General features: G+C 40.0%; 2 protein-coding genes and 1 long non-coding RNA gene across 4 annotated transcripts in view; 1 reads left to right on the forward strand and 2 right to left on the reverse strand.

The window, feature by feature from the left end:
* LOC110982061 (uncharacterized) overlaps positions 1-2,067 on the reverse strand; it is a 42,163-nt gene extending 40,096 nt beyond the window's left edge. The window contains exon 1 of the mRNA XM_022240206.2: positions 1,907-2,067. Coding sequence (XP_022095898.1) covers positions 1,907-1,987 — 81 coding nt within the window. The 5' untranslated portion in view covers positions 1,988-2,067. The remainder of the gene's footprint in view (positions 1-1,906) is intronic.
* Positions 2,068-10,733: 8,666 nt separating this feature from the next.
* On the forward strand, positions 10,734-14,909 carry LOC147797839 (uncharacterized). The gene is made up of 2 exons (XR_015426618.1): positions 10,734-10,882; positions 11,170-14,909. It is a non-coding gene; the product is annotated as an uncharacterized LOC147797839 (long non-coding RNA).
* Position 14,910: 1 nt separating this feature from the next.
* On the reverse strand, positions 14,911-26,289 carry LOC110982045 (cyclin-dependent kinases regulatory subunit-like). Of its 2 annotated transcripts, XR_015426617.1 has the most exons (5): positions 26,007-26,289; positions 22,698-22,778; positions 19,700-19,827; positions 19,302-19,392; positions 14,911-17,069 (listed from the first exon to the last, which is right to left on the reverse strand). XR_015426617.1 is itself a non-coding variant. In XM_087141953.1 (3 exons), the coding sequence occupies exons 1-3, from the start codon at positions 22,763-22,765 to the stop codon at positions 17,017-17,019; spliced, it is 249 nt and encodes an 82-aa protein (XP_086998079.1). In that variant the 5' UTR covers positions 22,766-22,778; the 3' UTR covers positions 14,911-17,016. The 2 variants fall into 2 exon arrangements, 1 of the variants encoding a protein (XP_086998079.1); XM_087141953.1 differs by lacking the exons at positions 19,302-19,392; positions 26,007-26,289.
* Positions 26,290-26,389: the final 100 nt, after the last annotated feature.

Below are 26,389 nucleotides of genomic sequence, written 5' to 3' on the forward strand. Positions count from 1 at the left end.
TAAGGTACATGTAGGTGATTAAGGCATGACGACCTAAATACACGGTAAGAGGCCCAGCCCAGCATGCGTACCGTTAGGCCCTAATTCAGAACTTTGACAATCAACAAGACACTTTCAAGTCAGTTCATACCTTGGGTGACTTGTACCTTGGATGACTCATACCTTAAAGGACTTGTACCTTGGACAACTCGTACTTCGAGTCAAGACCACCTGTACCTTCATGTTTGCAATTCGGTTGCAACTTTCTGCTCTTCCTTTTCAGCAGGTTTAAGATCAGATTTGCCAAACATATCAGGGTAAAATCTTCATAAATCTCCCCGAGAGATCTAGAGTGCCAGCATGATTTTCTGTATAGTGCCTGCCGCGGATGTTTCTGCTGTTGGTTTTTCGTGATTGATATCGAACAACCTGACCATTTACCAACTTGACTTTCTTATAAACATTCTCTTGGGGGGTCTTTACTAAACTTAAAATTCTTCTTGGGGGGACTTCAATTCATTCTTATGACTCTGGGAAAAGGTTATTGGACTTTTTCATTTTGTGGGGAATGATGGCTTTGTTTAGTAATTTTTTTCGGGGGGTGTAATAAAACTTGCTAAGTCTTGATTTCTGTTGGAAATGTTTCTGGTCTTATTTTTTAGTTGGGGGGGTTGCCTTTCTTATTAATTTTTTTTTTTTTACAAGTTACCACTGACATTACTTTATAAACTTTGAAGTAAATGAAAACATGACATTATTTCCTCATCAAGGTGGACTGCAAAGTGAAGGTTCCGAATCGCATGTTACGATGGCTGGCCATGTTGACCAGCATCAGTTGCCTGACCGTACATGCACTAAGTTGACCTACCCCCAGAACTGTGGGGTCCGACGTTCGCTCCTCTCCCACGGACGTCAGTCCCCACAGTCCTGGGGGTACCTTGGCCCTTAGCCCAGGTTGGACGACGTCTATATTACATTGTGACTAATGTAGACGTCGTCCAACCTGGGCTACTTGGCCCATAGGCCTCACATTAGGCTTAGGCTAGCCCCACTAGTGTGGCACGGACTCTCACTCCCGATCCATCCTTAGCCACACATCCGTATATGCAATTTCGTGTCGGAGTACTGAACATTTTCAGTGCACCCATTTATCACCGTGGGCACAATTTCTTTTGCACACGCACATGATCCTTGACCTTTCCGCTTTCTAAAAACCATTTATTGAATGATTTCACTCACGTTATCCAGGTATTTTCTAGTCTTTTTGCCTTTATCCATTTAATCTAAAGGGCTCGTTCTCAGTCGCCATCTTTAAAATAAGATTGTTGAACAATACGTCACTTGACCCCTCATTGTCTCGACGGCTGTTCCATGTCAAGACATATGTAATAAACGGACTGAGCGATAAGACACTACACGTACCAATGGGCTCTTCCAAAACTTTGGCAGCAGTTTAGATTGACATGGCAGAGCCGTCGAAACGATGAGGGGTCAAGTGACGTAATGGTCAACGACCTTATTTTAAAGATGGCGACTGTGAGAGCGAGCCCATTAGATTGAATGGATAAAGGCCAAAAAACTGGAAAATACCTCAATAACGTGAGTAAAATCATTCAATGAATGGTTTTTAGAAAGCAGAAAGGTCAAGACTCATGTTCGTGTGCAAAAGAAATTGCACCCACGAAGATAAGTGGGTGCGCCGAAATGTTCAATACGCCGACACGAAATTGCGTATACGGGATGTGTGGCTGAGGATGGATCGGGAGTGAGAGTCCGTGCCACATTAGTTGGGCTAGGCTTAGGCCTACTAACGCTCCATTCAAGGCGAGATAAGCATGGTAAGACACGAAATGATACGACACGAAAAACTGCTGTCGTATTTCATGCTTGTTAGACCAGTTTCTTTAAACAGGATACCCTCATTTACCTGAACGTCTTCATTTCTCAATTCATCGATCAAAACGGCAATGGGATATAGGGAGTCGTCTCCAGATTCGCTGGACGCCATTTTGCTCAAACTGTTGTGCACGTTGTATGTTGTTACATGTAGACCCACAGCAGAGTGCCCGTGTTCGAACTAGACCACGCATTCATGTACAAACGCCGGGCCGTTCGCACACGGCAAACGAACGGTAGGCTGATTCCCGCCCGAAAAGAAACCGCATAGTAATGGAAAGGTCGAGAACCAGCCTATGCGTACGGGCGTACATATGAGGGGAGTAAAAGTCGGGTTCTTCCGCACGGAGTCGTACGGCTTACAGCATCACAACGAAGTACAGAATATGTTATTCGAGATAGTATAATTTTCTCAAATAATATTTCGATCGAGGAGTTTCAAGGTCAATTTGGAAACAACTGTGCACACTGTGGGTACTGCTGCTGTGGAACATTTTGAGCTACATTACCCCCAAAAGAACTCATTTAATTTTTCTGACACGAAAAAATGCGTATTCTAAGAGGTAATGCTGGCTACTTGGCTTGCACCTTCCTACCAAAGGCTCTGTTTTAATTCTAACCGACCCGGCGCTGACACCCAGTCAAAAGACTGAAAGCGGTTGAGTGCAGTGGTACTGCATGTAATAATCAAGATGTTTGCACTGGTAACTAGTGGTGAGGGGGGGGGGACTGATGAACCCCACTTGTCTTTTCCACAACCCCCCAATCATGCCAACCAACTCTAAGTAGCACGTGTATCCCGATTTCTATCTTTTTGAAGTTGTTCTTTTTCTAGTCGTCCGCTGTATGTTGAGGAGAGTGTTCGCGGTCGATTGGTTCAAGTGGGGGAAACTGGGGGGTAAGAACTCCACTTACTAACTTGCTATAGTCACTACAGAATCCTTAAATTATATTCTTTTTAATTTTTCTTGTTGGAAAATTCCAGACAGAGTTGGGGACGCCGTAAAGTTTTTTCTCTGTCAGAGTAAAGAAAAGAAAAGGTTGAACGAAGATGAGAAACTACGACTCCCTTGTTCTTAATTAGGCTAACCTTTCTTAATTTTTGCATTTGCAAAAATGCATTTTTCACTGAATTATTTTTTCCGATCATTTTTGGCGATGTCCACTTTTGACGAATAGAGCCACACCTTACGAGAACAAAAGTAATAAAGAGAACATGACACAAAAATACTCACTTGAAGTGAGAAATGAAGATGCAAAAATGCGAGTAACTACAAATCGCCCCTTTTCAACATGTAAAACATGGTCACATGTGTCCAACAGAGATTGATTTGTAGAATCTTACTCGAAATAATGCTACATGATGGCCAATAACTTACAAATTTAAAGTGTGATAGATGAGGTGGCGGTGAGCTCTTATTGTAATTCATGCGAAAACTTAGTTTCTTATTGAATGTGACCGCGACAACGTACGTAGGGTAGATGCGTGGCTGCATGAAAGTAATGGTGCGCACGACGATACGAGCTGGGTCGGCGCGTACGGCTAGATCGTATCCAGAGGAAGAATACTCTCCCGATTGGAGGGACAACACCGCAAGACGCCCCAAACAAAACGCCGGGTTTCAAACATTCGTTCCAGGGGTACCAGTCCTTTTAGACTGGCTCTAAGTCCTTTATAGAAGTGTGAAGCAAGCACCGTGCTCCGCCGCTTGGCAGTGTTTTCGCATGCCATTACTGGGCATATTCATGTCAATAATTATTTGACAATTCCAGATCTCCCCGGGCTATTGTTTTTATTTTAACTGTACGATCCTTGTAAATGCACCCGTTTCCAATTTACCCTTAGTTTCACTCTAGGTTTGCCATTTTGAGGGCATGCCATTTTCTGATGACGATGCAATTCCCATTTTACAAAGTATGTAGCCAACGGGGGTGGGGCAAAGGATAACTGCCCCTGGAACTATCCCCCCCAAGAGCCCGGGTGGGCCCGATCGCCCTCCCGAAACGTGCCTGTGTCGCGTTCGTCCATTGGCCGCCGGGTGGCCGTATCGAGCCGTCTTTGTATTAAACCATGGACGTGTGTGCCATGGTCCCGATACAGATCTTCCTGCACTCAAGCCGAGTACCGGCGGCGGCGCTTCCTGGTTGCAGTGGGCCGAACTCAATCTCCGTCAGGACGAGGCGCATAAAAAGTACCCCCCTGCAGATTCTTTCAAAAAGAGGGGTCTGTTTGGGCCAAGAAATTGTGGAATTGTGTCAGCATGGCCCAGGGTCATCTCTATAGATTCAGGAGCATCCATCTGGGGGCAAAGCAGACGAAAATGTGGCTAAAAATTTGTCAGATGAGCCACAAAGGTAAGGGATTTCATTTGAAAAATGGCCGCTGAGAAGAGTTTGTAACATTCACTTTTGGGGGTGAGTTTGTTTTGGGAGGATAATTAAAGAATTCATCAGTTAACCCACTAAAACTTGAAAATCAAATGAAATCTGAAGCACCAAGCAACACATTGTTTTTTTGTTTGAGAGGCCTCAGGGACTTCAGTTGGCCGCCATGGGGCTCCAAACTTTGTTGATTTTACACTTTTTTCGATGGAGCTTGAATTGGTTCAGTGCACCCCTATTCCCCGACAGTTCCCTTATTGGTACAGTCCTCTAGTTCAAGCCCCATTGAAAACAGTGTAAAATCAGCACTGTTCAGCGCCCAATAACACGTATACCAACATCCCCGAGAGTTCTGAAACACAAATGAAATTATTTTCTGGTCCCTAATCTTTCAACTTCTTTTCAATTCTTTGTAGGTTTACCAACTACATTTTTAATTATTCCCACAAAACAAAATCATCTCCCTCCCGAAACGTGATTTTTCCGAAGTCTGATTGCAACCATTTTTCTCAAGTGGCAATCCTCAACCTTCCGGGACACCTATGACCATTTTCAGCCGTAGTTTTTACCCACTCTGCTCTCATATGAAAGCTCAAAGAACCAGGGAGTTGATCCTGGCAACGATTTACACAATCTCACCATTTGGGGGCCAAACAATCTCCTTTTTCAAAAGATACTGTGAGAGCACTTTTAATGCTCATGAACTGGCCAGAAATTCTCACTTGAATTAGTGGACTGCACCCTTATCAGTTTCCATTTTGTGGTGACGTAGTACCCAGTGCATGCTGCATTCCGGTTAGTCCTGGGTCAAGACGGCAGAACACGATAGCGGACTCAATCGAGAATAATAATATGCCGATTTCTATTGCGCCATCTCGTGGCTTTATTTCACCAATTGACGACTCGTTCTACCGTCTTGGGAATCTGTAAACTTGGGAATTCTGCCGTCTTGGCCCGAGACTACATTCCGGCCTGATCGGTCTCTGGGAATATGCTGAATATTCACGATTATGTCCACGCTGACCCCATTGTTCTTGCACACGTTGTAGCGTTTGTCCCCGGGCGACGTGTGGTACCATTTGCGACCTTCCTGTTTGATTGGTCAACAGGAAATATGAATATTCACGATCTATTCCCCGGGTCCCGCATGTGTTATCCGTGCTTTTTCGTACAAGCCCAAGACAACGCTGTACCAGCAGCAGCCCATGTCCATAGCCCAAGGTGCCGTCGCCGCAGACGATCTCAGCATGGAGGAAGGAGAGGATGATCGCAGGTTATCATTCAGCTGACGGCATGCCAGAAAACCCCATTGTCAACATATCACTGTCACAGTGCCTGCGTACGCATGCGGCCCTTGGTCAGTTCCTAGAAAATAATAACACAATGACAATCCCAAACATGCAAAATGATTTTAACCCGTCCTGGTTTTCACTGAGAGTTGGGGATTCTGAAGTAACATCTAATGAATAGGTAGACAAGACTTCGATGCAACAAAATAGAACGTCCTGAGGGCCCTGCTCTTCAGATTATAAGGCCTGGGTAACTGCTATTCCCCAACACAAGTATCGGCCAAGCCACAATTTCACTTTCATCTCAACAACATGAGAATAATGAATATTATTACACCCCTGATGATGAAAGTTAATGCAAGCACTATTGTAACTTAACTTGTACGTGTACATAGTCCCATTAATGCTATACAGTAAAAGTTCGAAACCGTGACTATTAGGACGAACTTGAAAGCCCGCAGTCGGAAACTTCTAACGTTCGTTGCCGACATCTGGTAAAATGACATCTCCTTTCACGTTTTATGCCTTGAAGATTCAATTCCTGAACGGTGCTTAGTTACTTAATCCTTTCTCACGTTAAACAGACTTGATTTCGGTTAATGTGTTCAGCCCCATTTGAATTATTGGCGTGTACTTTTAACCATGCCAAAAGAAACAAAACATCTGTATTTTTATTATACGGACAATAAATCTCTGATCCAATTTAATTATGTTAGTGAGATAACTCTGGACACGACTTTTGTGCACGCCGTCCTGCTTTTACTGCTGAAAAGGGGGACTCGAGCGCCGGACGCAAATGTGTTGAAGTGTTGGGTTCTATTTATATTCAGCTCAATACATCGTTCCTGTCCTAAGTTAAACAGGGCACCCAAGCAGACTTTACTCCCATCAAACTTTAATAGCCTGAAATACTCCCCAAAGAAGTAATGTTTTGCTGTCATACTGCATTCTATTTCTTGCATGCTCTTTTTATCTATTTATTTGAGCATCATAGGGTCTGAAATTTGCCGAAATCCGGTGATTATGTGTACTTGGAAAAATATTACTTATTACATCTACTTAGGATGTTGCCACGCGATATTGACGTCTCAGATCAACCCTCTTCCATTATTTATTTGCTTGAAAATACTCACCATCACCGGTACGATCTTCATATCAAGTTATTTCCTTGCTAAAAGTACCTAAATCAATGACTAACAATTTTAAAAACTTGAAAGTCCACAGCGCTGACAAAGTAAATGTAACAATGTTAACGTTTGCTTCTTAGAAAAATTAAGACAATTAACGTTGACAATTCCAGGCATGATTAGGCTATCATCTACAAAGTCTGTTCCCCCGTACACGTTTCCAAAAATTCCTCACTTAAACACGGGATAACTTTTTAATACCACAAAACGCTATGGGCCTTCCATACCCTGAGGCTAATGTCAGTACATCTAAAAAGTACCCAGAGATGTGCCAGCAACAGCTTAACAACATCCCTATACACTAAGGACCTCTGTAACATTTGTTGCAGTCTATACGTAATTTTAACTATCCGCGTACTTTTGTCTTTTTGTGTACGTTTTGGTGAATACAGTTTTGTTTTATCTATCATTTCCATATTCTTAATTGTGCCAATAGAAATAAAACTTCTGTATTTTTATGATGCAGTACCAAACTTCTAATCTTATGCCAATAAAATTACACTGGAATAGACTTCTGTGCACGGAGTGCTGATTTTACCAATCAAGTGGGGGACGTACGAAAATATAATACGAGTAGTACATAATACGAGTCTCCTGCAAGACCACAATAATGGGTGGGCAACGCCTGTGTACACCCCGCTGAGAAAAATTAGTCTACAGCCTATTTTGCCAAACTCCTGCCAAACCACTGCAGACAACTTGATGTTCACTTTCAACGTTAGTTTCCATCATGGTTGAGCATTCGGGAGCAAGCTTTGTTGGACACAAATCTTAACGTACATCTGAACTTTTTTTCGTAGGCAGGTGTCCTGTGCTCTGACACAAATCAGTTCTTAATTTACTGGTTTTGTTTGAAAGTTGTTTAAGTTAATATTGCCGTGATTTGAATGTTCTTATTGTTTGTTTCTTATCTTGTTTGTGTGTCCTTAGTCCCCCAAGTACATGTACATGTTTGTTTACCCAGATGTTTAGGTGTCTGTTTATATGTGTTGTACTTGATGTTTCTTTATATATTTGTCTGCAGTTTATTGTTTGTCTTTGTTTCAATAGTTATTTCAACTGTGCTCCCCTGGGTTGCGATTCCCCTCCCCTCATTCATCTTATTTCCTGGATTACCGTCATTCTCCTTTATAATTTTGTTTTGTTTTTCTTGTTAACTGATTTATCTATGTGTATTCTCTATTTATTTATACATGCACATACATATCCGTTATTTTTTATCTAGTGTGTTTGTTTAGCAATTATATATGTCACAATTTAAATTACAATGTTCTTTTTTTTTATTTGGGTTTATCTATTTTCATTCCTGTAATTGGCGGTATTTCTGCTGTTGGATGTGGCTAATAATTAAAGAAATACATGTAATGGTGTACTCTCGGTAGCACTAGTCCTATATACAGATTTTTCTGTAGATGTAACCAGGTGTGCCCTTACAATGGTTGTCCAGACCTTACAGGAAGGACACAGAAGGAGTTGCAACTCTGGCACATCAAAGTGTTAAACGATCGTCGCCTCCAAGTCAAACGATTAACAGAAAACATTCCAAAAATGCCCGTTTACTGCCCGCCTCCTTGCTGGACAAGCGGGACCATTAATAAATATATCCGAGCAATGAAATACTAATTATTGCTGTGACCAGGAAATAGAGAGAGAAAAATCCCTTATATTACACCTACTTTTGCCATCGCGAATAAGCTTTTTGAAGTTTGATACACTGTTCCATTATCCATGTAAAGTTTGTAATTTTATTCCCCTCCCTCCAATACACCCGTTTTCAAAGTATATGGACACATTTGGCTAAGACTGGCCGACAACATATTGACTAGTACGGGAAAGTTAAGTTGATAAGGAATAAAATGCACTATTTCATCAAAGTGAGTGCTCATGAAATCTCATAAAATACGCTTTTGTACAAATTTCATAATAAAAATTATTCAAACCAAACACAAACTCTTGTAAACAACGGGGCTATTTGTTCCCAAGACAACTCCAGAAGAAAGAGCGCATCCAGGGCAAGTACGGAAGCGTATAGGGGCCACTTGCAAAAGCTTTTTTCGAGATACTATCTCGCTGCGGCGAGTAAGGGTGCACCCTCGTAATTAGGCCAGAAATATGTTCGCCGAGCTCATTAATAAAAGTTATAGACTCAAAATATTCCATATTAGAGGGTCCTGAGAGCCATGGAACTGAGGAATTGAAGAAATATGAGACTGGACCTGTGGGCCTGACTCGGGGCTTCCAATTCTGAGCTATTTGGATGCAATCGGGTTTGAAAGTGGCACTATTTGAGCCATTTTGCCGAGGGGGGGGTTTCAAAATGGCTCCTTTTCTGGACAGGGACGTTTTCTGCATTTTAGGGGTCGTCTGCTTCTGGTGAAAATTTCTCAAAAATTCATTGGTCAAACCCCAAAAATTGAAAGGAAAATGAAAGAGGACATGTGGAACATCATTTTTCTGTGCAGCCTGAACACCTGTGAGAGTTGTATTTTTAAAATATTTGTGAAGTATGGGGATTTATCACTGCTGTCTACGGGAATTTATTTGTAGTTGTGCACCCGCAAGCTAAAACTAGTTCAACTCGCTGTATATTAAAGACTCAGTCTAGATACCAGACCCAATGATTCCGACTACTCCTCTTGTCAAGGGTCCTGTATCACCCAACGTCCACGTAACCAATACTCCCCCAGATTTCTGGGAATAGTCGAACCATTCCGAACTTATCCTGTCCATATTTAAGTCAGTTTAACGTCAACACATTTTCGTTAATGCTCTTCAAAACTGTAAAATTGTTACAAAGATTAAAATAGGTAGCAGAATGAAAGAGGGGGAGGAAAAGACCATTCGGATGGTATTCGGGCCGCGTCTGTATCAAGAATTTTGTGAACTGTCCGTGGTATACCGGTCGGAGAACGCCATCCTCTACAAAGTGGAATTAAAGTCAAAGATTGGAACATGTTTTTATTAAATTGATTGCATTTTAGTTTTAAATTTAATGTGTTTTAAGCGAATGTTGTTTTTAAAAAGCTCGTATTTTAAAAGTTTAGTATATATTTTTCAAAACCGAACAAAATCTTTAGGGTCTCATTTCTTTTTTGAGATTCCGAATCGAGTGAATTTTTAAAGAGCGAATGAATGTTTATATATGCAACGTAATCTCTAGGATTGAATGAATTTTTAAAGTTCGATTTAAAAAAAAAATAGAACAAAAACTTTACAATGTAAATATGTTTGTCGAAATTAGATATTTTCTACAACGTAACAGGTTATGTATTTTAAGGATATCTCATTTTTTCCGAATGAGAACTCATCTGAATTAAGAACTCATCCGATCTGAGAAAGCATCCGAATTGAGAACGCATCCACAGCTGCGTATACAACGTATTCGATCTTTTAGACGGTATTCTGCGAAAGCCTCACAGTGCTTGACGTATATTTTTTTGAAAAAGTGAAGCACATTTTTTCTAAGATTGTTTCAACGAAGTTTTCACAGGTTGCTTTTAATTCGTTGTTGGATTTATGTTAATTTGGATGCTTTCTCATTAAGGGTGGCATGGGATTTTGTGTAAAATACGTACACCAAATAACTGCTTTACGCTGAAAAAGTGTTCCCATTTTTAAAATATGTTCAAGTTTATTCTGTATGTCACAGAGTGATATTAAACCGGAATTACTTTTAAATTAAAAATACCGTATAGTCTTGGCCCTAATTCTTGAAAAAATAAACGTGGTATTTAGTGGTGAAACAAGATTTTATTTTCCTGAGCCGCAACACCCAAACATTCCTGAAGTCAGTCAACCTTACCAAAAATGATGGGCTGAGTGCCAGTTGAGTTGTTATTGGTAGATGTAGCACTTACGCACGATTTGAATAATGAATATTTATGAAGGTAGTACCCAAAACATTCTGAGTTCTTTGAAACAAGGCGTGGCAGTGCTGGAATTTTTCCTTCGGGTTTAAAAAGAAAAGATATGGGTTGGCATGATCAGTTCATTGCTGGATTCCGAGGAGAGAGCAGTGGCCAGCCTCGATGACCTGTAGTCGTGAGCCGATGAGTTAGTCTTGAGGACTTCTAATTATGGAAGTAGAATAAACTACATGTACGTTCAGACTGTTCTGCGACACGGAAAGCCAGGAAACGCCCAGCTCCTGTAAGATAGCTATGTATAAATATGATATATTGGATATTCATTTTATACATTTGTTCCTTGCAAAACCAGATATTGAGCCAATGAAAATGAGATTTACCGAGATATTGCTCAAAATCCTAGTTGGTCTTAGTAATTTGAGTTGAGGATGTTGCAGCACTAAAATAATTTATGATTATCTTGGAAGTTAACACACTTCATAACACTTCAAGCTTATTAATGAATATTTTGCGTTAGATATAACTTGGCAAGAAAAACCAGAAACATGGGAATATGGCTGTAATTTTCAGGGTTTTCAGTTAAGAGGAAGAGGGAGTCGGTTGACCGGTGGCGACAGAGGGGTTGGACCGCGGCGGCGGGACGTAGAAACTTACTGAGTCGGCCACGGGCCACAAAAGCCGACTACAACGCAAGAAACAGAAGCCACATGGTGGCGGGACATTGAGGCGCTCATCACCTCATTTATATTGTAATCAAAAATGTCAATGTAAGAAATTATCCTTATTTTGCGTTCTTTTATAGATAAATGTAAATATTGTACAGGTAAAACAAATTTCCAGCAACAGGTGTGTATATATTCGTGTCTCAGCTACCACAGGTCTGTCCCTTAGGGTAGGACAATTCTAGGGGTGTGACACTGTACAAAATATTTTATTTCAATCTGAAAAAAGTTGGATTTTTAAAAATTCGCTCCAATCTTTAAAAATTTTAGCTTTGTGTAAATTTACGTTCTTTCAGTATTTCTTGGAATCTAGAAATACGCCGCGTCAATGAAAATTCATCCACTCTTTAAAACTTCTATCCTTAAAATTTCGTTCTGCTTTTAAATATCTATTCCAAATTTTCTAAGATACGAATTTTAAAAGACATTTTGCTTTAAAACACGTTCAATAAAAAGAAATGCTTTCCATTTACCAAAACATGTTCCAATCTTTTCCCTAGTTCTGCTTCGTAAATGGGGAGTACTTCGACCGATATAACCCGGACAATTCACGAAATTTTTTGTATAAACGCGGCCGGAAATTGCCGAATTACCGATACCATCTGAATGGTCTTTTGTATTCTCCCTTTACTCATTTGAATACCAATTTTATTCATTTTAATCTTTCTAGCACTTTTTACAATTTTGAAGAGAAAAAGTGTTACCGTTAAACTGAATTTAGTATGGACAGAATAAGTTCGGAATAGTTCGACTATTTCCGGATCCGGGGAAGAGTTCTGGTCAAGTGGGTGATACAGGACCCTTGATTAGAAGAGTAGTCAGAATTATTGGGTCTGGTATCCAGACAATCTTAACATGCAACGAGTCGGAGCTACGTGTAGTCTAGTTTTAGGTAATTCACCGCGGCGAGATAGTAACTCGCCGAGGCGAGATAAGTAGCTCGCCTCGTATCTCGCCAGTAAGTCGCCTCGGCGAGTTGTCAGGTCAACTCGCCCCCTGACCGACTCACCCCTTACCAACTCGCTCCCTAGGAACGTCAAGCAAGTATGGCCGGCCCAATGTGTAAAACAAAACCGAATGGGTCTAACCAGCGAAGCCACAAGAACGACTATATTCGGACATCACCACAAATCACTTTTATTCAAACGTCTTGGCGCTTCCCAAGTCCACTGTCTGATTACAGATTAGGTTATTTGTACATCAAACATACCTTAAGTATCAACAACTTCGACCCCTCCGTCCCATTAATACTTGGATATGTGACTGATGTCCGCAGAAGGGACGCAGCTGGGCAGATGGCCCATACACACGATAATACTGAATTAGTTTTACCAATATTTTAAAAATATTTTTACTCCAAATTCCACAGAAAGTAAGCATCCACCAAGCTTTAAACAGTTTAACTTTCATAATTCTCAACTTTGAGAGAATCCCTAGAAAAACTAGAATCCCTTGCAAACCCTAGAACCTATTTTTACGGGCAGCAATCACTGATTCCATCTCTGACTGGTTATGTTTTTCTATTAAATGGTGAATGGGCCAACCATACGTGCTTGACAAACTTGGGGGGGGGCAAGTCAGCAAGGGGGCGAGATGACCTACAATCCGCAGCAAAATAAGTTGCCGCGGCGAGATAGTAAGTCGAAAAAACCTTTCTGCGAGTGGCCCTTATTCGCTTCCATGTAACATCCATCTGACTTCTTTCAATTGTGAGTGTAGCAATTATCAAAATAACCGTATTCTGTTGGTGTTCTATGCAGAAATATCAGTATTAGGTTTATATTTGAATTGTCTGTACTAGTATTTCTTTATGCTGCCCTCATAACCAGTTCCTCGGCCAGTTTTCAAATCTGCGGAATCTTCTGATTGTACAGAAAATTTGTTTGGGTTAATTCTTTGAAATAGTCTCTAATGCTTTGCTCCTGCAACTTATTACATTTCCTCAATACAATTCATATTTAATCAATGCAACACTGAATGTTTATAACATTTCAGAATACTGAAGTCAATCCTACTGCGTACATGGATTAGTTCCTACTTCTATTGTTAGCTGATACAAATTGCTGGGATGTTATACTTGCAATTATTTGGCCCTCCTTGGGCGTAAGATCAGTCTGTACATATTTCATTCACATGAAGTTTGCATAACTTACTCGTTACTGATGCAAAATATTTCAATATAGTACTTGAGAAGTTACATAGATTTTGGATTATTTAAGCTTAATGTTATTAGTGTTCGACCATTTCTTTTCTGAAATGAAAGCTCCAACTTGATTTGCAAGCAGAAAGTTGAAGCACTCAGCCGCCTTGTGAGCCCCCCCATGCTGTAAAATAAAACCTAGAATCATATCCTTGTTTTGTGTTGTTCCATTCTGAGGAAGTTGGAAAAAATCACCTTCTTGCAAAGTCTTTGAATGGCAGATTTTGCAGTTAATACATTTTGCATGTAGAAGAAAATATGGACTTTGTTCAAATTGCTTTGATGTGCCATTTGTTCCTACTTGTATTATAAAGTAAGATTGATCTTTTGAGGAAAATCATCAAAGCTGTATCATTAATGGGCCAGATGTCTTGAAACTGTACACATATATTCAATTCGACCTGTGGAGTTATTTTGAGCGGTGTTAAACTGGTGACATGTTCTCTAAACTTCATTTGGCATCATGCACAAAATTGAATTCTTTATCCTTTTTTCACAGGCAAGTGTCTCAGTGAATGTCGATGCGATGCTTACGTTTTGGCCGTTTGGTCAGTTTATTTGGATTGGAGCAGACTTTTGCATGGCTTTAAAAACCTTTGAAATGATATGATTGATGTCCTGCAAACTTATATGTACGTGCAAGGTGACAATTGGTTTTGCCCACACTGAGATACACTTTAACTGCCTGTTAGATTTAGCGATATTTTGTTTTGGGATGTATAGATGGCCGGTACGTGGCAAGAATTATCACCATGATTATTCTGTAGAAAATGTTTGTTAGCATGCATTGAACTATGTTTTAGGGCTCTCTTGAGAGAAATTTTAAGCCAGCTGCTGTTACCGTGAGCTGCCACCCAGGCCTACTAGTATCGGAGGCCTTTGGTTCTGTGTTAAGGGTTTGAGCACTCCCAGCCACGCACCAAGCCTTGGACCATCAAGGCAGACCAGGACTGACGAAGCTGGGACTCACACCAAAGCCTGGACCGACAGGGCTGGGACTCTCACAGAAGACTGTGAGGACATCAAGACTGGGGTTTCAGTGGAGGCTGCTACCTCTCCTGACTGGCCATAGACATTGGCAAAGACAGATGTGCCTTCTCTTCCAAAGATTGCCGCAAATACCCTGTGAACCCATTGACACTGACAACTTGGACTGATACATGTATTGATAGTTCCTGCAATCTTTTGAAATGGGCTCTTTCACAATTTTCTGTCTTTGGTGCTTTTGGAATAACGTTTTCTTTGATATTTTAAATATGCCGACATCGTAAAAATGGTCTGAGTACTTTGAAATTTATTGTTCTGCATCTGTGAATTTTATCCCTCTTGAATTTTGTTTTGGTTTTCAATCCTTGCAATAAAGCAGAGTGAAGGATGATGCACAGGAACTTTGACCACAGTTGTCATTTTTAATCTAAAAGTTGGTTCCTGTTACTTGGAAGCGAACCTTAGATTACATACATTCCAGCATCAAAGAAAATGGGGCAGTGTTAAAAAACATAACTGAGAACTTGGAAAAGATGAGGAAATTCCTACCTGCACAGGATTGTGCAGCGTTGTTCCATTCATAACAGCAAGTTGAGTCTTTAACAAGTCAATCACATATTATAAAGAAAATGATATCACGAGTGACAGTTCATAGATATTACTCACGAATTTACTTGAGACTAAATGACTTGTGAAGACTTGGCTACAAATACATGTATGTTGAAAGGTGCTTAATAAGAAAAAAATTGATCTCAAAGGGGCAAGTCCTATTTTTTCAATTTGAAAATGTTAGTGTGAAATTCTTTTCAGGCCTATTCTAATACATTTCAAACAATATAACGGATGTTTGCTATGAAACTGGAATAATTCTATCACAAGAACAAAAATGCTCAGTGCATATACATGTATATGTGCTGGTAAGAGTGCAACATACCATTCTACACACAGACAGGTAAATAAAGGTCAATGCATGTGGAACTTACCACTGTCTCTTGGTTATTTAAAAAAAAATCATAAACTGATATCAATAAAATGGGAATGACGTTAAGGTAAAATCTTGACTTTTTCTTGCAATCTATTATTATTTTGTTAGTGTATGAAAAGTAAATGGTATCCTATTACAGTGCATAGAGTCTGTTGTTCATTTTGGAGTTAGAAAACAAGTGCACTGATGACCACCTCTCCTGACTGGCCATAGACATTGGCAAAGACAGATGTGCCTTCTCTACCAAAGATTGCCGCAAATACACTGTGAACCCATTGACACTGACAACTTGGACTGATACATGTATGTATATTCATGAATCTACCTGGACAACAGTTAAGCCAAGCCATATGTATAGGAACAGCTGTTTATACTGGTAGTTAATGCTATCCACAATGAACCATTAATGGCATCAACTGGGGTAGTAGCTACATAAACAATCAGGTTTAGATACAGTGGGGCTGTCCCTACAAGCCAATTTTTATAAGTCATTCACTCTTGGAGGAACGCCAGTCTCTTCTCAAATCAACTGTAGGACAAAAGCATTTCCACAACATTTTCCTCCTTCTACTGTACATGCACTTGTAATTGGACTTATGATTGGATTCATTAAAAGACTTTTCATGGCTTGTGACAGACTCCACTGCAGCCCTGGTATCTCGACCTATTTGTTTCACATGGATAGATCTCAATCAGTGGTCCCAATACTGGTTTGCTCCATCCATGAGACAGGTTTTGGTGTTGGTGAACCAATAAGGCCACTAGTATCTATGGGAAATTACGTGACATACGGGTAATTCCAGAAATTAGGAGTCCAAAAGTGTGACATTTTTGTGTCCGTTAAATCTGACTTTTGTTATTTGACATGGAAATATCACCGTGTATTACTATTTGTTTGGCAGGTATTTTCATTAATTCTTCGCTCTTGGAAATTAGAGTACGTGTTCTGAACTTACAAAATCATACATCAAATGTGACAGGGACACACATAAAAATGGATCCTTAATTTCTGGAATTATCCTCATACATATATGAGTTTAAGATAACGGTGAAAGGGACAAGGACATAATGAAACAGGCTACATCACAGTTCATTGAACATTGAAATACATGTAACCGATGAGCAAGACTGGATGACACAACACTACAAGTACCGGTATGGTAACTTACACATAATTCGTTGTTTCTGATTTCAACTCATGGATTATATATTGACAAATACATGCATCAAGGCTCAGACCGTCACCGTATGTTCTGCTGTTTTCCTAAGCATATGTATCACATATTACAATGTTGGGAAAAAACAATCAAAGTTGCTACTTAGGCTACAAGTTGCCCAGGTACATATATTACATGTATATTACAAACATTTTCAACACTGAAAACCAAACTTGAATATCGTGAGATAAACTTCTACATGCATTTACATATGCCCCATTGCCAACTGTGACAAGAGTCTTTGGCACACTCAAAATTTACCAAGCTGCAATTCACAGTGTACAGAAATTGATGAAAGGACATTACTTAGTCTTGATATCCATCAGTTCTTGGTCTCTTGAACAGCAAAATATGAGGCTCTGAAAAATAATTTAAAAATCTGTGTATTACAAAATATGTTCATGAGAGTGTCTCAAAACAGCCATCAATGTACATGTAATTCAAGGATAAATTTAATTATTCAATATTGTAAGCAAGGTTGGCAAGGAACTTGACAAACTTATTTTATAAGTTTGGATGTTTACTAAGAACAACGTAAATCTATAAAACTGAACTTTTATAATAAGGCATATATTTTATCTAACTTTCGTTTCAGTAGACAAGAATTTCAAATATACATGTATTTTTCAACCTAGATTTAAACAGATGCAATTTCATGCTCATATTTACAATTACAACATACTCAAAAAGTACCTGTGCACCAATCTCTCTATTTCCGAGAGATTATCTGCCAAGTTCAAAACCTTTTGAACAGCAACGAAAATGACAAAGCAAGATGCACAAGCTTTATAGTACGACAATTAACTGACAACAATGCTTGCGAACATACATGTACATGTATACTGTACCTCCATACTGCAGTGTGTGATGCAGTAGTTTAATGTCAAATTAAGGTCCATTCCGGGCTAACTTTTTCCAGCATCAAAACAGGCAGTCCATTAATGAGCATTTTTGGCAGTTCCATTTGCACACGAAAAAGGACCTTGCGAGTACATGGGAGTTTGCAAGAGCGAGAATACAGTAGTGTCCCTTCAACCTGCCAGGAAATCCGTTGCTTCATTCGTGGGTCAAAATGACTTAGTGAGTAGATAGTTCACGTTTTTCACTATCAATAAAGTTGTGTTTCAGTGATGATCGACAATTTCCCAACGATTTATTTGGACGCAAACTTGCTTAGTGTTTTTCACGAAAATCGCGGGCCTCCTCTTTTTCAAGTGCACCTGACTGTTTTGCAATAACTGGATAAAATTGAGTCTTACAATTCTTCACGAAAGGGATTAAACATCCGATTAATACCAACATTTTTGCTGCCGGGCCAATCAAAATTTTAAAGTTTTATGCACTACTCACTCAGCGATCAGAAATGGGATGGGAATTTTTGTTTTGGCGTTTGTGTAATCAATGTAAAATATCATGGAATTTTTAATCGTGCACTATGCGTGTCATGACAACAGGAATCTGGCAAACGATGTCTGTATATCGTGTTGTAAGTGTGCGTGATGCATATGGAGGGGCAGGTGACAAGCTTGTGTTGCACGACTCGAAAATTTGTGGAAACACGCTCGCTTGGGTACAAGCAGTACAACCTCAAATTAAATTCATGAACACAGAAAACACAAACATGTGATCACTTTTTGTGAATGAACCTGCAGAAAAATTTGTGACGGCATTTTTTTTTTCAACTGGCAACTATAGAGCTGCATTCGATGTAGTGGAACGTACGACCCTTTTTTGGCAGAACCTGTACATTGACAGGTTGCCGCATTTCCATCATGCCTTCATTGGCAACGGTTCAGCCCGGCGGGAACCAGTGTGGTGCACCGCGCACATGTTTTCACTACTGCGATTCACAAACGCTTTATGAATGGGCCGTCAACAATGGTTTTTCAGGCAATGGCATCACGAAAACCTTTCATTGTACCAGGAATTTCGTGCAATGCTATTTCGCTGTAACATATTTTCTCTGTGCACCTTTTCACTGGGACCACAGCTTTGTGCTTGTTGTAATTGGAATTTCGTTACAACCGATTTCGTAATAAGAGTCGACTGCCGCGTCGCAGAGTTTTCTGAGAGCCACCTTACCATTGCACACATGCAGTGTTAGGGCGCAGATAAGAGGAGCAGCCACTATTGACCTGCACATAATCATTCCTATAAGGCGAGTCTCAGCAAGTATCAACTTGACTGTAGTACATGTGCAGATTTTGACACCGTACAAGTGACCACACAGATATAGGAATCATGGGCAACAAATCGGGGTAACAACACTGTCCCTTTTTAAAAAAATTCTTTCACATAAATAATATTTATTTGACATCAAATGGACAAATAGATTATAATAGTTATTAAGTTTAGGGGGTTTTGTAACTTTAAAAACCCTTTATGCTGTCCCCTAGTGCTGTTAGTGGTTTGCCATTGAATGTCAGCATTGCCACTGCTTTTCGTTGGTATTCGTTGCCTTCTGCAACGAATACCGCAGTATTTTTTTCATGGATACCGCGGTATCGAAAAAGGCAATACTGCCCAAGCCTATTGCACACTACATGTTTTTGATGCCACACATACTCATGGCACTGGCCCAGGAAAGTTACCTTTCATTGGATCAGTGGGTCAATATTTCCGCGTGTAGGGAATGATGATAGCGAACCATCATGGAACAGTTGCGCATACACGTGCTGGGTGCTGAAATAAAGCACACCAACTGACAGCATTCAATTTTTTTGTAACTACCCCGCAAGCTAGGTACAGTGCTTATAATTTGGAATAAATAAATACTGATTAGTGACTGGACATTAGCCACACTCCTGGCTTGCCAGGTGCACTGGTCTTTTCAAGTTCATTTTGGCAGCTGAGCATCCATGGTGCACCAGTGCCACGCGCGCCTTAACTAAAGGATATATTAATTCTGGCATGGATTCACCCACCACTACCAGGGGAAGGGGGGAGGGTATACTTGTGCATAACAATATGGATATAAAGATGGAATTACCAGGTTTATGGATCATATAGTGTACCCAGCCAGGGCTCTGTTGAACACCTAGGTTCCTCCATTCTGTCTCTGTCATAAGATGGTTTCGTGGAAGTAGTTTGACTAGTGCCGATGGCAGGATCACATGTCTGTAAGGGGGGGAAAAATCATATGACCAATAAAACAAGTCAGCTTGGGTGTTTTAGACTCTGTGACAAACAATGAAAATGTTACTGAGCAGGGATCATGAATTACTTTTGGAATCATACTACTAAAGCCTAAAAATTACACTCTTATAATCATTTAAAATTCACCATACTTTTCCTGTACAATAAAATCACTGTAGAGGTAGTGCATGGCAGACATCTTTCTGGTAACTGCTTTTGTTATGGAGGGATACCGGTAGCATAAAAGGTCTACTCATACGGTATGTATCCCAGTGGAACAAAAACTCTTAATGGAAGGATGGCTTAAGTGTACAACTTCTATTGTTGTGATGTTACAGGTACGCTGTAGTTTGGGGGGGGATTCTTCATTTCAGATGTTCTCTGTTCATATGGCTATCTCTGAATTTGCACATTCCTCGGTATTCTAGACAAATCTATACTTACTAGCTATTATTCATGACACAATGAATCAGCAAAGCACAGGAAATCTAAAATGGCAAGTACCTATACAATTGAGGTTTCTTCTTTAAATCTCATCACACATTTGCCTACGCAAGCTCGTATGTGTATTTCAGTCAAGAGGAGTATCTTCCTCTGCTTGGTGAATGACTCTTAGACATGTACAGTCCTGAAGTAACAATGGACTTCATACAGAAGCATTTTGTGAGGGAAAACATCAAGCACTGGTTTGTGTAATGCAGCCAGAGTTTTAGCAAATATTTCACAACTTTGGTGCTCAAGTTCATAAGGTCTTGTGCTTCTGCATACATAAAGTTTGTGAGGAAAAAATGTCAGAAACAGCCTAAAAAGAACCATGCAGTCAACCCTCCATGTACAAATCCGCTAAAGCCTAGAGGGTTGAAAGTTTGGCATCTGACAGCATGCTACTTATCAATACAGAAAAAGTATTTGCGCACATGCAGCCAATGACAACGAACAACTTCATAAACATGCTGTCACAATCTGAACTAGTTCCTGCACACTGATCTTTTCAGCCTAGACTGCAATTGATTGACACTTAGGCTGCTGTTAATTCATGTACATCTAATATATTGTGCTCAATAATAATGCAGGGTACAACTACAAATACATGTACATACATATACAGGAATGTATGTGCACATGTACACAGTCACAATCATGGCTACACTTTGTATGACAATAATATGACTGTTAAAATCCTGTAAAACTAGGCAGTGGGTATTTAGCCATGGCATAAAAGAGAGCACTGTCTACTTCTAGCTGGCGACAGGTAAATATCAATGGTCTTAAAATACTCTGATTTTAGTATATTTTCAAGTAAATATGATGCATCAAACAGATGTACATGTATCAAAAACTAGAACTAGCAGAATTGGTACAAAATTTGCCTAACACTGGTATTAGGGGATCCTTTGGGGGCAACTGCAGTAAAAATCAGGATCTGAAATGAAATTAGATTTGAAATGACATGTACATGAATGCAATACTTATTTTGAATAGTCTGTTGAACTGTGAATAGAATTACTCAAAACCTACTGTTTTATTTTAAACCTTTCACGCTCTTACGTGTATCCTTTTAAGGAAAAGTTATCTGTACTGTACATATTGCATAGTGGAATTTTTTTATAATTTGTTCAATTTTTGTCTCTCGTACAGTAGTACCTAATCCATTAGGTCTAGATGCAAGTGATTTTTTTGGTGGTCATTTTTCTCTGAACTCCAGCACCAGTTTTCAAGATACCCTTCTTATAGTCCTCAAAAACATTTCCCAAACACACTAAAGTCCTAGCTCAATGTACTTAGAAACAATAAATGTAATAACATTAACATCTTGTCTGAAAGTTATGCCTCAGTTTCTTATAAACATTGCATTTGCCATTCAGTAGTGCCCTTGGGAGAGTCACGCCCCCACAATTTTGATGCATGGTGAGAGCCGTTGGTCATGGTAAGTGCTCTGAAGGGTTCACTAGGAAAGTGATGACCTCATCATCTTTTGTGTCAACACTCTCCAGATGACTTATGAATGACGGATATTATTCCATTAGCAGAGCTTTATAAGGTGTTAGAATTGAAATTCAGTTATCATTTTTGGAGTGAAAATAAGTTTGAAAATACTTACATCCACAAATCAGACACAGAAGAGGCTTATTTTTTAAAAAGTTATGAATGACTATTCATCAAAGCATTTTATCATCTTGTTGCCTATCTTTAAAAGCTGACACTCATTTAAGGAGTGGGGTTCAGTAGTATTTTTTATCAATAGAAATTTGTGATAAAACAAATTATTCTTTGTATAATTATTTTGTTCATAAAGAGACGATAATCAGACATGGTGGGTGAATTAAAACTCAGATGTATGTGTAACTAAATTGCAGTTACGTGTACGGTACATGTACAAGTGCCATAAAGTTGAAAGGTTTATGTGCCAAATTTCTGGCCTTTTCTTCAGCTACTTTTACTTGCACATGTAATCTTTAGGAAAAGCCTTCTTTCAGGTTTGCGCACATAATCTTCAGTAAACTTCTGTAGTTTTTTTCTGCATAGTTTGTAAGTTTATTAAATGAAGTTCAAATTTTGAGCTGTACACCTTAATCATGCTGAGGCATTCCAAGAAAAATGCCGCTTTTATTCAATCATAGGGTTGCTAAGAAGTATTTATTTCCACTGTGTAAAATACACAACATATGACAATTTTTAAAGAAAAACTGATGCGTGGAGAAATCATCTCTCAAGCCCAAAACCTATGCACAATGACTTTGGTGTCTATGCTCTGAACATGAAGTGTGTATGTCATCCAGCAAAATGAAAGTGCCTGACACCTGTTGAGTGTTCCATGTGCAATTCAAGCACCAAAATATCATGTACAGTACCTGTATTCCAAATGGTCGTCTACGTATTTCTCTGAGTATGTGATGAGTTGCTGCACATTTTCTGGCATTGCAAAGCACAGTCTGCAAGAAATCATGATTAGTTCTGGGTTACATAGTATACATGTATGTGTCATTGGGTCTACGATAGGCGTCAACAAACCACCAACATCCCAGATGGCAGCCACGTGATGGTGCGCACGTAACCTAAGTTGGATACAGCTGCCAACTTCAATGCGAAGCTGGCACCCGTGACGAGGCCCATTTGTAGTGATGAAACATCTGACCCCAGTGAGCCTAAAACTTGTGGATGTATCTATCCATCTAAAGAGCTTGTTGTCCATGTGGACCAAGTGAAACTTGCGTTGACCTCTAGTCCCTGGATTTCATGGACTGCAACCTACATGTATTATCACCTTGGACTGGAGCATTCAATTTTCGGTTCTTTGGTTTTTATGTTTTCATCTTCAGGCAAGATAACCAGAAAGTTTAATTTGGACAGCAAGAACATTTAAAGCCATTTGTTTAAATGTTACTGTTATAAACGGTCAGAGAAAGGAGTACATGTACATGTACTTCTCTGCATATTGAGTTTTAACTTTTTATTCTTTCTTACAAGCAGAGGCCTTGTTCAGTTAACAAGGGGAGGTTCAAACTTGTTACTTGTGTTTATTTTTATAGTAAACTGTGATTTAAGAACTGGGATGAAGTCATGATTAGCAAGCCAAAGTTAATCATGCCATCTTTCCTATTACAAATACAAATCTTTTCTTTTGTCACTAACTACCAGCATGTTTTTGCTCGAAGGAAATCGGCTGTCAAGATCCACATTTCTTTTACCCACAGCCCTTTTTTTTGGGGGGGGGTAATGGGATGACATTCTTAGATTTTGTACCACTGACATAATACTTTAATGTTGCATGCTGGGATAAAAGTCAAAATGGCTGATAAAGAATTGTCAACTTGTGTGATTCTGAGCCCACTAAATCAATAATCTGTTTCCTTCAGAATCCAAAGTTGCCTGAAATATCAATGATTGAACTTATCGATGATAAGTTGTAACTAGTTATAGGGAAACTTTCAATAGTCCCTACCCCCACAACTGTGGAGTCCGACGTCTGCCCTGCTCCCACGAACCCCACAGAAAATGAGCCGTACCAAAGACAAAGATCATTGCCTGTCTGCATCCCCGTATGGCCTCAACAGAAATTGTTCACAATGCGACAGCAAGCTTGCGTGCACTGGTACCCAACGGCTGTTTCCTGTCATTCCTGCAATTCGGGCATAAATAATGAGGAGCCCTGTGATTGGTCAGTGTGACTCCCAGCGAGCCGCAGCAAACTGCCCTTTCCACAGCACGGCTACGAATTACACATCCATGTATGGAAAGCAGCTGCAGCCAATTTCCACATCTTGTCTATCGATCACAGTCGTAGTCAACCATTTGGTCGCAGCTCAACTCTCGGACACTGATCAGGAAATATTAGCACTTTTTTTTTTTAAAAAGGGCATGGTTTTGGTCTGTTTTTTTTTTTGTGGTACTCAGTACGAAGGTATGTAAGCTATCGTATATAGAACTCTTGGGGGAAATGGAGCAGCATTTCCATGGGTACACAACTAGAATAAAATCCCTGTTTGTGCCCTGTTAAATGTCATGCAGAGCCTATGGCAATAAAGGCTCATATTATGTAGGGTTCATGGGAACGGGATGGACGTCAGACCCCACAGTTCTGGGGGAACAATAGGCCCTACATGTAGGCCTATATTTCAAATTTTTGTTTAAAATTGCTGCAGAAAATATCTAAAGTTTTGGAGGTATCAAACATGTTCAAGTACGCCCCAAATCTTCGTGGCCTACATACATATATTATGTACCTAGGTTGATTCCCTAGCCATGCTAGCCCAGGTGGACTCCCTGACTGTACTAGTACATTCTGGAGTCCAACCTGGGATACATTGATCCCTAACACATGTAACATCCATGACCGTTACTCCCAGAACTGTGAGGTCCGACGTCCGCCCCACTCCCACGTCGGATCCCAACAGTTCTGGGGGTACGTGACGGCATAGGCCCTAGTCACCAAGTCTCTTATTTCCTCACCCATTTGTCAAGTCTGATTGGTTTTCACCAGTGATGTAGTCGAGTACCTTTTGAGAACCAAATTCTCTATCAAATATTTAACTAGTTAGGAGGGAACAAAGCTGAAGTACATCGGCATTTGATGGTACATGAACATGAATAAAGGTATGATTACAAAGCAACATAATGACTTCAGACCATCCCTGTTTGATTAAAATTAACTTTTTAGGACAAAAGTACTCGAAAAGTACTCAGCTAAGTACTTTCCGAGTACTTTTCTCCTTAAAACTTAAATTTTACACAACTGGGAGTGTCTGAAGTCTAACGTTTATTTTGTAATCTTACCTTTGCACGTTTACCATCAAATGCCTGTGCATTCTGTCTTTATTCCCTCTTACCCTGTTCAGTATTTTGCGGAGAACGTTGGTACTCGGAAAGTACTCGACTACAACACTGGTTTTCACAGAAGACCTGGAACGTAGACGTTGTGAAAAAGAGACTTGGCGACTACAGGCCTGTTGTATATACGTGGTACAGGTACAAGACTTGAGAGTTGGGACAGAGTGCTACCAACCACTGTTTCCATGGTTTCCTGGTCAATACGTCATGTGCCCCGACTATATGATACGATATGGGCTGCTCCTGCGGTTTCATTAGAGGACCATGTTGGCCATAGAGTTATTTGAATGGGAGGCGGTGAAAAGTTTAGCATTGGCATAAGTGTCGTGCATGTGTCGAGCGAAAAGTTAACGGTCGGATGCAGACAGATTTTATAGTCAGAAATAGGCCTGTCACTAGTCTATTCAGCCCAAAAAGTTTTCCTTTAGCATTTAAGAAAGCAAGTAGGCCTAGGTGTAGGTGGTGAAAAAGGTATTTTTGTTGAGTATTTGGAATTTTCGAGAACCGTTGTCACTATTATTACATGTATTAGGAATAGTAACCCTCCACTCAGTAGAGCTACAGCATAGGGCCTATCAAGTACATGTATCATGGACATCATCACGTCTCAACTTCCTCTCAACATGCTCAAGCATGTCTCAAGTCTCATAATAGACATAAACATTCATGAAACCCATGGTACTTGGTAGGCCTACTGTCGGTGACTGTCATGACTGTTATTAACCAACGTTGTAACATCTTCATCAACGGGCATATTTCTTCACCGAAACTGGGCATCTGTATTACCACGTTTACCCATGGTTTACCCATGGAGGAAGGAACACATGGTTTACCTGATACATGCCAGACTCCTTGACAACAACTTTGTCTAACTAGCTCGCGCCGCCTAATTTCCCGCCAGTCTAGTCGTACCGCGTACCAAATCCCTTTAGTCGTGCAGTACAAAAATACTGCATGCCACTTCTTCTCTTCCACTTTTCCAAAGACCGTGTAGTTCTAGCGATGGGGAGTCGTCTTCAAGTATCACGAATGGACGCCAACCATTCACTTATACAAGGTGCATGTTATTCCCGCCTTCGCAGTCAAGCATTTCACGTTATAGTATTTGACAACATATACATGTACCTGTGCTGTGGTGCATTCGATTCACCGAAAGGAACAAACCTAACAGAAACGAGCTAGAACTGCGGCCGCCTAAGGAACCAATCCAGGTTTT

This window comes from Acanthaster planci, linkage group LG10 (assembly GCF_054643075.1).
Source record: "Acanthaster planci isolate LZ-2023a linkage group LG10, COTS_SCS, whole genome shotgun sequence".
Lineage (NCBI taxonomy): Eukaryota > Metazoa > Echinodermata > Asteroidea > Valvatida > Acanthasteridae > Acanthaster > Acanthaster planci.